The 16,632-nt window shown below is 50.4% G+C and overlaps 1 protein-coding gene across 2 annotated transcripts; it reads left to right on the top strand.

Annotated features, from left to right (window-relative positions):
* The first annotated feature begins 1,503 nt into the window (after positions 1–1,503).
* LOC139230520 (pro-adrenomedullin-like) lies at positions 1,504–15,078 on the top strand. Of its 2 annotated transcripts, none has more exons than XM_070862349.1 (4): positions 1,504–1,627; positions 7,908–8,004; positions 9,818–9,961; positions 11,064–15,078. In XM_070862349.1, the coding sequence occupies exons 1-4, from the start codon at positions 1,618–1,620 to the stop codon at positions 11,338–11,340; spliced, it is 528 nt and encodes a 175-aa protein (XP_070718450.1). In that variant the 5' UTR covers positions 1,504–1,617; the 3' UTR covers positions 11,341–15,078. The 2 variants fall into 2 exon arrangements, with proteins under 2 accessions (XP_070718450.1, XP_070718449.1); XM_070862348.1 differs by having other exon boundaries at positions 9,815–9,961.
* The last annotated feature ends 1,554 nt before the right edge of the window (positions 15,079–16,632 follow it).

Genomic DNA, 16,632 nt, shown 5'->3' with positions numbered 1-16,632 from the left:
CCCTCACACGTTGTATTAAATGCTACAGAGAAAGAGAAGGAATGTCACCTTGTCCCGGTTCCCCTCTCAGTGCTGCCCTCTGTTGATCACTATGTGTACATGCAACAAAAGCGACCTTTAAAGGAACATGTTTATTTTCGCCCTCCCTGTGCTGAAGCTGATGGCTCTGGCCGGGTCCGGCCTCATCCCCGGTGTCTCACCCAAATGGACATGTTGGTACACTATTCGACTGTGGTGTGCATCTCAGCCCAATCCAACCCAACCTTCGCCTGACATCTAGACACCTGCACTGATTGGGAGCAGAACCTCTGGCTGATTTTAAAACATTTTTTATATCCCCCTCCCAACCCAGGGGCGCTTTGGATAAGTATAAAACCTCAAACCACCGCCTGGGCTCAGGAAAGCTCTCTGAGAGCAGAGTGCGAATCGAACTCAAGGGGTCTCACAGCCTCTGGCGCGCACGTCAAGCTGACTCAGCCGCCGCTCAGTGGGCAGCAAATCTCGCCCCTGAGTCACAGCATCACAGGTCCCAAGACCCGCTCTGCAGACTCGAGCACAAAATCTCGGCTGACCCTCCCAGTGCAGTGCTGAGGGAGCGCCGCACTGTCGGAGGTGCCGTTCTTCGGATGAGATGTTAAACCGAGGCCCCGCCTGCTCTCTCAAATGGGATCCTGTGGCACTATTTTGAAGAAGAGCAGGGGGACCAATATTTATCCCTCAATCGACATCACAAAAACAGATTATTTGCTCGTTTATCACATCGCTGTTTGTGGCAGCTTGCTGTGCGCATAAGAACATAAGAAATAGGAGCAGGAGTGGGCCATTTGGCCCCTCGAGCCTGCTCCGCCATTTAATAAGATCATGGCTGGTCTGATCATAGGCTCAGCTCCACTTTCCCGCCCACTCCCCATAACCCTTGACTCCCTTATCGTTCAAAAACCTGTCTATCTCCACCTTCAATACATTCAATGACCCAGCCTCCACAGCTCTCTGGGGCAGAGAATTCCACAGATTTACAACCCTCTGAGAGAAGAAATTCCTCCTCATTTCCCTTTTAAGTGGGCGGCCCCTTATTCTGAAACTATGGCCCCCCAGTTCTGGATCTCCCCACGAGGGGAAACATCCCTCTCTGCATCCACCTTGCTGAATATTGGCTGCCGCGTTTCCCACATTACAACAGTGACTTCAAAAGTACTTCATTGGCTGTAAAGCACTTTGGGACATCCTGAGGTTGTGAAAGGCGCTATATAAATGCAAGTTTTTTTCCTTTTTTAATAAGCCGCTGGCTGCTGCTCTGTCGAAGCTTCAACAGTGAAATCGGTATAACGTGAAATGGAACAGGATGCATTTAAATTACTGGAAGAGGAAGAACTAGTGTTGCTACGTATGACTATCTGTGTGTGTGTGTGTGTGTGAGTGTGTGTGAGAGACGAGTAGTTCCCGCCCTCTTTCAAAGGCATAAAGCTTTAAAGGCCACAGCACGAGGCACCAGAGGTAGAGACCGAGAAACCCTCAGACTGAGCAAGTGCCAGAATTGGATCTTGGGAAGTAAATTTTCAGTCAGGGATTATTACACAGAAAGATAACTTGCAAAGTCTGTCGTTCCTGCGACACCAGATGAAATCAGGTAGGTGCTTTATTTTTATTTTTAAATGGGTATCCGTTAGGTTACAACTCGTTCATCGTATTTAATATCTACGTTTCCGGTGTGCTTGAATGAGCTCTAACCTGCCCTCACAAGTCGTTGCATCAATCCTGGGCGTTTAAAGAATTGCAGGTGGGATGCCAGCTTTTTGGTTCCGACCAGTCCTGTTCCACCCCCCCCTGCCCTCTTCTCCTGAAGGGGATGAATGTTACTGGGGTACAGTTTCCCTTGGTGCTGGGGTCCATCATCAGTGTCCCACCTAACTGGGCATCCCACCTGTCGCAGCCTGCGCGACGAGTGTCATCGGGATGTTCAACTGTGGTGAGCATCGCAATCCTCTGTCCTCTTGGCAACCACGCGAGTTTGGGACAGGGTAGGGTTACCAGGTGTCAGCAATCAGGAGCGGGAGCCCTGGTCTGAACTTTTTCTGCGTATCGCCATTCCCGAGACGGATTGTTGTAACTTTGCGGCCATTCTGTCCGAGAGCAGAAGGCTCGGCACGGCTGGGAAGTGGGACCATCGACACGCTCTTTAACCAATCGAGCCAAACGCTGTATCAGGCACTGTGCTGCCCCTTTAAGGCTGTTTCTCGATGTAACTGTCAGTGAACAATGCGTGCTGCTATCGGTATCGCTACAGGGTCCGAAAGGCACAGCTGAGAGTCCCCGGGTTTCATTCCCAGTCTGCGCTGAGTTAGCTGGGGTTGGGGGCAGGAGAATTATTTGCCTCAGTAACCAACGAGTGAGCAAAGGGGGTGGAAATATCAGCCAGGGTTCCAGTTCCTGATCTCTCTGCAGGGATCTGAGCTGAAAAGATGACTGTGTGTGGATGCTGGTTATGGAGGGCTCGGGCTGAGCCATGGGGCACCCCCCCACCACCCCCCAATGACACCAGTCTCACGCCAGGAGGGAGGCTGCTTGACCAGAACGCCCTGTCGGAGATCGCGCCGGTGTTGTCTCTGACGGGTGAGCTTAGATAGTGAGCGCTGCTGGGATATTCAACCGTGAGCGTCCTCGCAGCCGAGCTCGATCTGGATAGGCTATGCAACCATGGGGCACCTCGCAGCCGAGTCCCGGCCCGAGTAGGCTATTCAACCACAGGGCACCTCACAGCCGAGTACAACCGCCAGATAGGCTATTCAACCACGGTGCACCTCGCAGCCGAGCCCGATCCGAACAGGCGATTCAACCACAGGGCACCTCACAGCCGAGCACAACTCCCAGATAGGCTATTCAACCGCGGGGCACCTCGCAGCCGAGTCCCGATCCGAGTGGGCTATTCAGCCCCAGGGCACCCCCCCCAGCCGCGCACAACCCCCGGATAGGCTACTCAACCGCGGGGCACCTCGCGGCCGAGTCCCGACCCCGTGCTGACCTGCGCAGGAACCTGAGTCAGCGGTTAGCAATGAGGCGCGGTAACCCCGGGCCGAGTTGGCCAGCCCCTCCCGAGCCCCCAGGACACCGCGGGCCAGTGGCTGTACGCCCTCACGCCTGCCTCGGCGTGCGAGAGGCAATGCGTTCGCCTGTGTCGAAAGCTTGATGAGTCACCAGAAGCTGTCTTGTGGCCCGTCATGTGCTCAAAGCTGTGCTGTCGTCTCGTTGTTGATATAACTCATGAGCTGTCGTTGAGTAAAAATATATGCAAATAAATCAGTCAGCAGCCAATTTATAATCCAAAACCCCAGCCCATAAGTTATGAACTGCTGCTGAAGACATTACTCAACAGCAGGAATGTGTTTAACCCTGTCTTAGCTCACAGAATCCTCCAATCACCAGAAAATTCACCTTCCCTTCAATTCATTACCGTTCCCCCCTCCAATTTTCTTCCTTAATTCCTGGAGACACTGACACACTTTGAGACACAGGTTGTCGATGACCTTTCCATGTCAACCATCTCTGGTTGACAGCTTCTACAACAACAACTGGCATTTATGTAGCAACTTTAACATAGTAAAACATCCCGAGGCACTTTGCAGGAGTGATTATCAAACGTTGACACCGAGCCACATAAGGGAATATGAGGACAGGCCACCAAAAGCTTGGTCAAAGAGGGAGGTTTTAAGGTGTGTCTTAAAGGAGGAGAGAGAGGCGGGGAGGTTAAGGGAGGGAGTTCCAGAGCTTGGGGCCCAGGCAGCTGAAGGCACGGCCACCGATGGTTGAGCGATTATAGTCAGGGGTGGTCAAGAGGCCAGAATTGGAGCAACGCAGAGACCTCGGAGGTTTGTGGAGCTGTAGGAGGTTACAGAGATAGGGAGGGGGCGAGGCCATGGAGGGATTTAAACACGAGATTATAAAAACTGAGCCATTGCTGCACCCAGAGCCAATGTTGGTCAGCGAGTACAGGGGATGGGTGAGTGGGACTCGGTGCGAGTTAGGACACGGGGCAGACGAGATTTGGATGAGCTCACATTTATGGAGAGAGGAAGGTGGGAGGCCAGCCAGGAGTGCGTTGGAATTGTTCGAGGCTACAGGTGACAAAGGCACGAGGGCTATTTAACTGAGTGGGGCGTCGCTGTTGGTATAACAGCTGAATCTAATACTGTCCTCAACTAATATCCACACATATCCCAGCCTTCCTCACAGGTTTCTGGGTAGGCTCCGTTCCTGCTCCGTGATAGGCCGGCCGATGTTAGCAGCAGTTGAGGGTGTTGCCATTGGTCCAGACAATGGAGGGGCTATTCATCTGGTGGTGGGGGGGGGGGGGTTCGTGCTCCTGATCATTCTCCAGTGATACGGCCTTGCCGGACGTGTAACGGGATGGGAACCGGATGTAATATTGCCCCCTCCTACATTCGAATAGCCCCTGCCCACCACGCGCACTGTACCGGCTCACCGATCAACAATGGTCCCTTGGACAGGTATGTCCGGCTCTAGTGGAACGTACCATTCATAAGAAATAGACATTGTAATGTACACACCTGCGAGTATGCTCACGGGTTCGTAGAACAAGTAAGTTGGGAGCGGCTTAGCCAGTCACGTGATGTTCACAAGACTCAATAAAACCCCAGCCAGTTGGGTTCGGGGGATTCACAATGAGGCAGGTCGTTGTGAGCCTGGTGGGTGAACTGGTAATGTGTAGTGTGATTGTTAAACCTTTTGCTAATAAACCAACTAGTTCTTAATAACAGTGTGTTGCTATGAATTCTTAAGCAAATAACCCATGAAGCAAATAAATTACGGACATATTGAGGAGAGGGGTAAAAAACAAACCCATATATCGACAGTTCTGAGTTACAGCAAAGTGCAACATTAGTCATTTGTTGAACGGTTAAACTTTGACCCATTTGAATCAAGTCCCTCTTGACGTCACCCACTGGGTTAGGGATACCACAGGTCTGGATAAATATTAATCAGTCTGAGTTTACAAAGCAGCCTGTGCATCAGACTGAGACGTGGGGCTCGGGCAAAAGTCTCTTTCTCCGAGGTTGCAACGTCACTGGGCTATTAACCCAGAGACCTGGACTAATGATCCGGAGACGTGAGTTCAAATCCCACTACGGCAGCTGGGGAATTTAAATTCAGTTAATTAAATAAAAATCCTGAATAAAAAAAGCTAATGTCAGTAATGGTGACCGTGACACTACTGGATTGGTGTTAAAAACCCATCTGGTTCACTAATGTCCTTCAGGATAGGAAATCTGCCGCCCTTACCCGGTCTGGCCGATATGTGACTCCAGACCCACAGCAAAGTGGTTGACTTATAACTGCCCTTTGAAATGGCGGCTCACCACCACCTTCTCGAGGGCAGTTAGGGATGGGCAATAAATGCCGGCCTTGCCAGTGACACCCACATCCTGTGAATGAATGGATAAAAAAAGTTTTTAATGGGTTTTGGTGCAGTCATATCCCATAACCCACTGGGTGAAAGGACCAAGATGGGTCAGCCACACTGTACCTGTGCTGGGAGTGCTTGATGGGACAGTGTAGAGGGAGCTTTACTCTGTATCTAACCCCATGCTGTACCTGCCCTGGGAGTGTTTGATGGGACAGTGTAGAGGGAGCTTTACTCTGTATATAATCCCGTGCTGTACCTGCCCTGGGAGTGTTTGATGGGACAGTGTAGAGGGAGCTTTACTCTGTATCTAACCCCGTGCTGTACCTGCCCTGGGAGTGTTTGATGGGACAGTGTAGAGGGAGCTTCACTCTGTATCTAACCCCGTGCTGTACCTGTCCTGGGAGTGTTTGATGGGGACAGTGCTGCGGAGCTTTACTCTGTATCTAACCCCGTACTGTACCTGGCCTGGGAGTGTTTGATGGGGACAGTGTAGAGGGAGCTTTACTCTGGATCTAACCCGTGCTGTACCTGCCCTGGGAGTGTTTGATGGGACAGTGTAGCGGGAGCTTTACTCTATCCCTGCCCTGGGAGTGTTTGATGGGACAGTGTAGGGGGAGCTTTACTCTGTATCTAACCCGTGCTGTACCTGACCTGGGAGTGTTTGATGGGGACAGTGTAGAGGGAGCTTTACTCTGTATCTAACTCGTGCTGTACCTGACCTGGGAGTGTTTGATGGGGACAGTGTAGAGGGAGCTTTACTCTGTATCTAACCCATGCTGTACCTGCCCTGGGAGTGTTTGATGGGGATAGTGCAGAGCGAGCTTTACTCTGTCCCTGACCTGGGAGTATTTGAGGATGACCCTGTGTACCAAAACAAGAAAAAACAGAAACTGTTCCAACCCCGGGAATGACGTCCGCAATTCAACTAGCGCACGATTCGCCAGAAATGGAAAAACAGCCCAACAAAGTTCAAATAGCTCCTAAGATATTAGGGCTGATCTCTGAACCTCTGGAGTTGATTAAACAGTAATAAAATCCGTGCTTGCCTGTCTCTGAGCTTACAATGCACAGGGGCACGTAACAACATTCTTTATGATTTATGACTAGTTTTGTTTATTTTATTTTTTGTAATGACTACTCCTGGGTTGGTTTCAAAAGTCATAAAATCACAGAATGGTTACAGCACAGAAGGAGGCCATTCGGCCCGTTGAGCTCTCTGCAAGAGCACCTCAGCCAGTCTCACTCCCCCGCCTTTTCCCCGTAGCCCTGCAATTCTTTTTCCTTCAGGAACTTATCCAACTCCCTTTTGAAAGCTGTGATTGAGTCTGCCTCCACCACCCTCTCAGGCAGTGCATTCTAGATCCTAACCTCTCGCTGCGTAAAAAGGTTTTTCTAGCCTGGGAGTGTTCCCATCAAACATTCCCAGGGCAGGTACAGCACGGGGTTAGATACAGAGTAAAGCTCCCTCAACACTGTCCCATCAAACACTCCCAGGGTAGGTACAGCACGGGGTTAGATACAGAGTAAAGCTCCCTCGACACTGTCCCATCAAACACGCCCAGGGCAGGTACAGCACGGGGTTAGATACACAGTAAAGCTCCCTCTACACTGTCCCATCAAACACTCCCAGGGTAGGTACAGCACGGGGTTAGATACAGAGTAAAGCTCCCTCGACACTGTCCCATCAAACACGCCCAGGGCAGGTACAGCACGGGGTTAGATACAGAGTAAAGCTCCCTCGACACTGTCCCCATCAAACACTCCCAGGGCAGGTACAGCACAGGGTTAGATACAGAGTAAAGCTCCCTCGACACTGTCCCCATCAAACACTCCCAGGGCAGGTACAGCACGGGGTTAGATACAGAGTAAAGCTCCCTCTACACTGTCCCATCAAACACTCGCAGGGCAGGTACAGCACGGGGTTAGATACAGAGTAAAGCTCCCTCGACACTGTCCCATCAAACACGCCCAGGGCAGGTACAGCATGGGGTTAGATACAGAGTAACGCTCCCTCTACACTGTCCCATCAAACACTCCCAGGGCAGGTACAGCACGGGGTTAGATACAGAGTAAAGCTCCCTCTACACTGTCCCATCAAACACTCCCAGGGCAGGTACAGCATGGGGTTAGGTACAGAGTAAAGCTCCCTCTACACTGTCCTGTTGATGTGGGTTATCCCCTCACTGCAGTTCCATTTACCACGTGGGCTACCTGTGTGGTGTTGCCAGGTGAGATTGCTGGGTGAGTTTGCCAGTGCAGTAACCATGCCTTGCAGTGGACTCACTCACAGCTGCCAGGGAATTATTGGAGTTTAAATAGGAACATTGTATATTGTTCACGTTTAGCAATCATTGATCATAAATCACGCGACAATGGCGGTGAAGGTGTGTTGACAATCTTTAGATTTTAATCCGGTTCCCGCGTCTCCCCATCGCAACACGCTGCTCCCGGTACAATGTGATTAACGGTGCAGCCTGTGGGTTTTCAGATCGGGTGACCATGGCGTTGATGCTGGTCCTGGTCGCAGTGCTGTATTTACAGACCGGAGCTCTCGGCGAACCACAGGGGCCAGAGGACACCGACAGGTGAGAGATCGCCGCACACCTCTATTACATTCGGGTCTGTTTGCAAACAACAACAGCGCACCTAACGCGGTGAACAGTCCATGAGGCGCTCTGCAGGAGTGTAATCAAACACATATTGGACCCAAAGCCTCTTCGGCCGATATTAGGACAGGCTGGGTCAAAGAGGGAGGTTTTAGGGAGCGTCTTGAAGGAGGAGAGAAAGGTGAGCTCACAGTGCGGGAAGCACAGGTGCAAACTCATTTAACACATATTCAGCACAGTGCATTTATATAGCGCCTGTCACGACCACTGAATGTTGTGTCACAGCTAATGAAGTACTTTTGGAGTGCAGTCATTGCTGTAATGTGGGAAACGTGGCAGCCAATTTGCGCACAGCAAGCTCCCACAAACAGCAACGTGACAATGATGCAGATAATCTGTTTTTGTTGATTGAGGGATAAATATTGGCCCCAGGACACCAGGGATAACGCCCCCTGCTCTTCTTTGAAATAATGCCACAGGATCTTTTACATCCACCTGAGAGCAGACGGGTTGCAGTTTAATGTGTGAAAGACGGCACCTCCGACAGTGCAGCACTCCCTCAGCACTGTACTGGGAGTGTCAGCATGGCTTTTTGTGGTCAAGTCTCTGGAGTGGGCCTTGAACCCACAACCTTCTGACTCAGAGGCAAGAGTGTTACCCACTGAGCCACAGTTGACACTGTGGCTCACTCCATCACCGTCAGTGTGAGACCTGTCAGATATCTCGGTCAAGTTACCGAGTGTAACGTAGCCAAGTTTGCTGATGATATAAAGATGGGAGGAAAAGCAATATGTGAGGAGGACACAAAAAATCTGCAAAAAAGACTTGGCCAGGCTAAGTGAGTGGGCAAAAATTTGGCAATGAGTATAAGGTTGGAAAGTGTGAGGTCAATCACTTTGGCAGAAAAAAATCAAAGAGCAAGTTATTATTTAAATGGAGAAAGATTGCAAAGTGCTGCAGTACAGCGGGACCTGGGGGTACTTGTGCATGAAACACAAAAGGATAGTATGCAGGTACAGCAAGTGATCAGGAAACCAATGAAATCTTGGCCTTTATTGAAAAGGGGATGGAGTATAAAAGCAGGGAAGTCTTGCTACAGCTGTACAGGGTATTGGTGAGGCCACACCTGGAATACTGCATGCAGTTTTAATTTCTATATTTACGAAAGGATATACTTGCTTTGGAGGCAGTTCAGAGAAGGTTCACACGGTTGATTCCGGAGATGAGGGGGTTGACTTATGAGGAAAGGTTGAGTAGGTTGGGCCTCTACTCATTGGAATTCAGAAGAATGAGAGGTGATCTTATCAAAACGTATAAGGTTATGAGGGGGCTTGACAAGTTGGATGCAGAGAAGATGTTTCCTCTGATAGGGGAGACTAGAACTAGAGGGCATGATCTTAGAATAAAGGGCCGCCCATTTAAAACTGAGATGAGGAGAAATTTCTTCTCTCAGAGGGTTGTAAATCTGTGGAATTCGCTGCCTCAGGGAGCTGTGGAAGCTGGGTCATTGAATAAATGTAAGACAGAAATAGACAGTTTCTTAACCGATAAGGGGATAAGGGGTTATGGGGAGCGGGCGGGGAAGTGGAGCTGAGTCCATGATCGGACCAGCCATGATCTTATTAAATGGTGGAGCAGGCTCGAGGGGCCAAATGGCCGACTCCTGCTCCTATTTCTTATATTCTTATGTTTACTTGTACAGTTGTGTATTGAAGGCGGTGACGTTCGAGTCTGACGGGAGGTTTTAATTTTTCTTTCTTTTTGTGTTTCTCCCCTCCCCTGCCCCCAGCAGGACTCCTCCCCCGTCGCCCGCCCTCCTCCTGTACCTCCAGAAGCTGAAAGACTCCAGGGTGGATATGCTGGAAAATTACCGCAGCTCCCCTCGAGAATTCCTCAACTTGAAATCGGAGGACACTGAGGAAAGCACCGATGACAGGTAATCAGCGATTACTGAGGCTGCCGGGTGTAACGCCCCCTATTGGTTCGGTTGGGGTGTGGGCACAGTCTGCCGTGGCGCTGAGCACGGACAGCATAGGATGATCCCACACAGGGCCCTTTGGCCAACGTTCCTGCTCCCGATGGCCAGCCGCTGATCCCGGCCGGAAAGTGGGCACTGGGACAGAATACCAATGGCTGTGATGCCCTCACAATCGAAGAACAGAAGAATTAGGAGCAGGAGTCGGCCATTCGGCCCCTCGAGCCTGCTCCGCCATTCAATGAGATCCTGGCTGATCTTTTACCTCAACTCCACTTTCCTGCACTATCCCCATATTCCTTGATTCCCTTAAAATCCAAATATCTATCGATCTCGGTCTTGAATATACTCAACGACTGAGCCTCCACAGCCCTCTGGGGCAGAGAATTCCAAAGATTCACCACCCTCTGAGTGAAGAAGTTTATCCTCATCTCAGTCCTAAATGGCCGACCCCTTATTCTGAGACTGTGGGACCCCTGGTTCTAGACTCCCCAGCCAGATCCTCCCTGCATCTACCCTGTCAAGCCCTGTAAGAAATTTGTATGTTTCAATGAGATCACCTCTCATTCTTCGAAACACTAGAGAATATCGGCCTAGTCTGCTCAGTCCCTCCTCATAGGACAATCCCCCCATCCCAGGAATCAGTCTGGTGAACCTTCGTTGCACTCCCTCTACGGCAAGTATATCCTTCCTTAGGTAAGGAGACCAGAACTGTGCACACTACTCCAGGTGTGGTCTCACCAGGGCCCTGTATAATTGCAGTAAGGCGTCTTTGCTCTTAGACAGGTGCAACGTCCCCAATCCAGAATTCTGACAACCGCAATTGTCTGAAAACCGGACATTTCGGCGGGTGCCGAGGTCCGAAATCCGGCAAAACCCAAAATCCGGCACGGATTCGGTCCCGAGGATTCCGGATTTCAGTCATTGTTGCTGTACTCAAATCCTCTTGTAATAAATCGCGATTAAATGCTGCTGTTGTTGTTGTTGTGAGAGTCTACGGTTACACCGACGGACGGACTGACTGACTCTGTGTGTTTTTTTTCTGTTTGTGTTTTGATTCCAGCCACGTGCCGCACAGCCGAGTCAAGCGTTACAAGCAGGGCTCGGGGCACCACCTCAGCCGCCACGGGTCCTGGGGCTGTCCGCTGGCCACCTGCCAGACCCAGAACCTGGCCAATTGGCTGTACCTGCTGGCGGTGAACAAGGGCAAGGACGACACGGCGCCCCTCAATACCGGCGACCCCCACAGCTACGGCAAGAGGCGGCGGCGGAGGCGGTCCCTCCTCCCCCCGGGTCGCGCCGACAGCCTGCCCGCCCGCGCACCCGCGCGGGGGCAGTGACCGGCGACGGGGGTGGGGGGGGGGGGGGATGGGGAACTGACCCCCGCCGCTCCACCCACGGCCGCCACGCCCCGCGCGTCGGTGCTATACCTACAATCCGCACCCATCTCCCGGGAAACCAGATGTAAATAAACAAACAAAACACCGAGACCAATCGCGCGCCAGAGGGCTGTCGATTAGCTGGACGCTGGGCTAGTCGCTGTCGCCTCTCCCTTCTCCCCTTGTGCAGCGAGAGAGGAGAAGGCAGCGGGAGTGGGGGGGGCGGGGTTATAAGTGAGAATACCCCCCCACACCCCTCAAATTAAAAAATTTGCAGGGTTTTACACAACAAACACATTGAAACAAATAAACATAAATAAATAAGCAAGTTACTTTCTCGCTTTGATTATATCCACTCCGCTCCTGCGTAAGCTATTTATTTGTAATGTATTCCTGTTTACTGATGGGAAGTTGTCCGATTTGTAGAACAGGACATTTCCTCTGGTATCAGCATAACAAAAAAAACAGATTATCTGGTCATTATCACATTGCTGTGTGTGGGAGCTTGCTGTGCGCAAATTGGCTGCCGCGTTTCCCACATTACAACAGTACTCCAAAAGTACTTCATTGGCTGTAAAGCGCTTTGAGATGTCCAGTGGCCGTGAAAGGCGCTATAGAAATGCGAGTCTTTCTTGCTTTCTATCCCGCGCAGCCTCAGCACCAGAACCAACACAGGCGTGGGATTACCGGCCTTAAAGGGGCCATCCCGCCACCCCCAAAAAAACCCTCAATTATTACTCGGAGACCTGTGGGCCCAACGCGTTACGAAAGCAGGCCCTGCAGCAAGTGGATTCGCTTGTCGTGTGGAGACGGTGAACTTGTGGGCCCCACCCTCCCTCAGACAGAGAGTCGATCCCCTTTTAATTTGACCGAACCCTGGCGTACGTGTTAAATTTCTCAGCTTTGAACGTGCTGCGGGTTCTATCACTCCCGCTGCGAGACAGTAAAATGACTGTCGTTGATGCGGTGCTAGAGATTGTGCCTCCCGGCAGTCCCAGTGTATATGCCCTACCCTCTGCCAAGAACTTGCAAAAACCGTGGGGTGTGTGAAGGTTGCATCAGCAGAAAGAGGAATGTTATACTCTCTGGCCGGGTGCTAAAAGCTCTTTGCCTCAAAGCTGGCAGATGTTGTGTGGCCACCGGGTTGTGGGCTTCGAGTCTCAGGATTGCCTGTCACTTCAATCTGCCTCAAGACCACACCCTCCCCACACCCCCCCCCCCCCGACTTAACAAGGAGTTCATCACTTTGTTCTCAGGTTAGTGGAGCAGCTCTGTCCCCAAGTGGTGCTGGAGGGGAATGGCAGGGGACAATGAAAGAAAGGCAGACTTGCATTGAAATAGCGCCTTTCACGGCCACCGGACGTCTCAAAGTGCTTCACAGCCAATGAAGTACTTTTTTGAAGTGTAATGTGGGAAACGCGGCAGACAATATGTGCTTGTGTGTGTATCATCATCATCATAGGCAGTCCCTCGGAATCGAGGAAGACTTGCTTCCACTCTTAGAATGAGTCCGTAGATGGCTGAACAGGGAAGGGGGTGGGTGGGATTGGTTTGCCGCACGCTCCTTCCGCTGCCTGTGCTTGATTTCTGCATGCTCTCGGCGACGAGACTCGAGGTGCTCAGCACCCTCCCGGATCCACTTCCTCCACTTAGGGCGGTCTTTGGCCAGGGACTCCCAGATGTTGGTGGGGATGTTGCACTTTATCAGGGAGGCTTTGAGGGTGTCCTTGTAACGTCTCCTCTGCTCACCTTTGGCTATATATACACATTATGCATACGTATAAAGAAAAGAAAGACTTGCATTTATATAGTGCCTTTCACGACTTCAGGACGTCTCAAAACGCTTTACAGCTCATGAAGTACTTTCAAAGTGTAGTCACTGTTGTAATGTGGGCAACGCCAATTTGCACACAGCAAGCTCCCACAAACTGCAATATGATAATGACCAGATAACCTGCTTTTTTGTTCTGTTGATCGAGGGATAAATATTGGCCCCAGGACACCGGGGATAACTCCCCTGCTCTTTCTTCGAAATAGTGCCCTGGGATCTTTTACATCCACCTGAGAGAGCAGACAGGGACTCGGTTTAACGTCTCATCCGAAAGACGGCACCTCCGACAGAGCGGCGCTCCCTCGGCACTGCCCTGGGGGTGTCGGCCTGGTGGATTCTCCAGCGTATGTTGTGCCACCTCTGTCGCAGCCACAGGCAGCAAGAGTGGGGCCCACAGCAAGGCCCTCCTTCCCAGAGAGGTGTGCGGAGCAGACAGATCCCAAAACGTCTGGGGAGAGAAATAAAACATTTGTATTTTAAAAATATATATATGCGGAATATTTATGTATATATATGTATATGTGTACGTTAATCTTCCTGATAGGCTGCGAAGACTCCCAGCGGTCCGGCTCTCCCACACCGGCCGCTTACCGTCTTTACAATAGGAAAACTCTCCACGTGCGGGAATTTAAATGGGCCACGCAGCCCCTTAAAGGGGCCGTGCACCCAAAATAAAATTTAACAGGAACATTGGTGTAACTGCATATATAATATATACGTGCGTGTCTGTGTGTATATATGTATATGTATGCATATATAATATATGAGTGTGTGTGTATATATGTATCTGTATGTATATATAATATATATGTATGTGTGTGTATACATACATTATGCCTATTATACATACGTATAAAGAAAAGAAAGACTTGCATTTATATAGCGCCTTTCACCACCTCAGTTCGTCTCAGAGCGCTTTACAGCCAATAAAGTACTTTTTGAAGTGTAGTCACTGTTGAAATGTGGGAATTGTAGCAACCAATTTGTGCACAGCAAGCTCCCACAATGTGATAATGACCAGATAATCTGTTTTTTTTTGGTTATGTTGATTAAGGGATAAATATTGGCTAGGACACCAGGTTTAACTCCCCTGCTCTTCGTCACAATAGTGCCATGGGATCGTTTGCATCCCCCTGCGAGAGGACAGACGGGGCCTCGGTTTAACATCTCATCTGAAAGATGGCACCTCCGACAGTGCGGCGCTCCCTCAGTACTGCACTGGGAGTGTCAGCCTGGATTCTGTGCTCAAGTCTCTGGAGTGGGACTTGAACCCACAATGTTCTGACTCAGAGGCGAGAGTGTGCTGCCCACTGAGCCACTGGGCCACTGACTGACGCACGTGCACCGTGCAGTTGTTTTAACTGTTGGGGTTCGCTGTGGTAGAGCTGGTGTTGGCGGCTCTGTTTCAAGTGCCGACCCAACTCACGGGAACAAATGGGGCCACTGGCTCGATTCCGCGACCATGCAGATTTGGCCCTTTTCCTTTCCAAATGGGAGGCAGGGTAGCCGCCCGCCAGAGAACTCTGCTCCCGACGAATTCCGCAGGCACTGCAGGGGTGCCGAAAGTTCTCCTGATTCGAGGACAGTCGACCCTCGGTGGATCTGGGAGGCCAGGAGGCAGAGGGGACTCCAACCCCATCGAAACTGGGAATCTCCCTGGAATGTTCAGGAGGGAGTTGGGAATACTGTTTGTCTTTTTATTACCGGTGGCCTTTCCAATGCACTAATCCCTTTTCACTTTAATAATACTTGAAACAGAGAAAAAAAAATTTATATTAACAAATAACTTAAATACAGTTGCATTTTAGGTGCAATGAATGTGCATAATGTAAGATTCTTGTGGATAAAGTATTGTACATTTTTTTAATACCGCTTTTTAAATATTGATATTTAATAAATAAATAAAATAATAATGCTTTTGTCAGGAGGCTGGTTGTGTCGTTTGTGTACTGGGATGGTTCCGCGGTGATTGAAAGAAAGATTTCAGGGGCCTGGGGGGGAAGGATTCTGAACAAAATGTGCCTTCGACACGGTTGTTTAATGTGCAGAGGTCATTGAAGATTGGCAGAAAATAGGATCGGAGTGACACTGTGCAGCTAACGTTGGCATAGCCACAGTAGCCTCCTCGTCGGCCAAAATATCAAGAACGCATGACACAATTCCTTCATGGTTGTTTTATTCTTTATACCCCTCCCTATCTCTGTAATCTCCTCCAGCCCCACAACCCCCCGAGATGTCTGCGCTCCTCTAATTCCGCCCTCTTGAGCATCCCTGATTATAATCGCTCAACCATTGGTGGCCGTGCCTTCTGTTGCCTGGGCCCCAAGCTCTGGAACTCCCTCCCTAAACCTCTCCACCTCTCTACCTCTCTTTCCTCCTTCAAGACGCTCCTTAAAACCTACCTCTTTGACCAAGCTTTTGGTCACCTGTCCTAATTTCTTCTTATCTGGCTCAATTATCGGTGGCAATTTTTTTCCCCTCTTATAACACTCCTGTGAAAAGCCTTGGGAAGTTTTACCACGTTAAAGGCAATATTATATAAATACAAGTGGTTGTATTAGAATCATCGAAATATGTGGCACAGAAGGAGGCCGTTTGGCTCATCGGGTCTGTTTGTACTTTTTTCTTTTGATCTTTTATGTTTGCATTTATTTTTGATGGAGTTTAACTCTCGTTCTCCCCCCGCCCCCCCACACCACCCTCCCCCCCACACCCTACTCTGTTCCATTTCTTTTTCACATAGTGCCTGTGGCCGAGAGACTGTAACTTGTAACTGCCCCAGCCCCTGGTGTCACCTCCTGTAGGTCAGCTGGTTACTGTCATGTTTGTAACCTTCACATAAATGTAACCCTTATGTAACAACACTGTACACTGTATGCACCTGAGTAATGCACACCTTGACCACAGGGGGTGAACTTGTGGGAGACACTCCTCACCTGGACATCCAGGTATATAAAGGGGAGGTCCCACGCAGGGTCAGCACTTCTTGGTCCTGGGAATAAAGGTTCAGGTCACATAGTGACCTTGTCTGCAGTACAACGACCCATGAGGATGACCACCGGTGGCACAGAGGAACAGGACTGTGTTGGTGAGGACTGGGACGATTTTGTTGAGAGGCTTCAGCAGAGCTTCGTCATGAAGGACTGGCTGGGAGAGGAAGCGGCTGGCGAGCAGTATACACATGGCCCGGCACCGGTTCTACACACACCGGCGTCGGGAGGGACAGAGCATATCGGACTTCGGTTGCGGACCTTCGGAGTTTGGCCAGCCTCTGTAAGTTCACAGATGCCTGCAGGAAGGAGATGTTAAGGGATATCTTCATTGAGGGCATTGGTCATGCCGGGATTTTCAGGAAGCTTATTGAGACCAAGGACTTGACTTTGGAAAGGGCAACGTTGATAGCTCAGACCTTCATGGCAGGG

Source organism: Pristiophorus japonicus, chromosome 19 (assembly GCF_044704955.1).
Source record: "Pristiophorus japonicus isolate sPriJap1 chromosome 19, sPriJap1.hap1, whole genome shotgun sequence".
Lineage (NCBI taxonomy): Eukaryota > Metazoa > Chordata > Chondrichthyes > Pristiophoridae > Pristiophorus > Pristiophorus japonicus.
The sequence above is the reverse complement of the archived record's forward strand: the minus strand, read 5'-3'. Positions and strand labels throughout refer to the sequence as shown.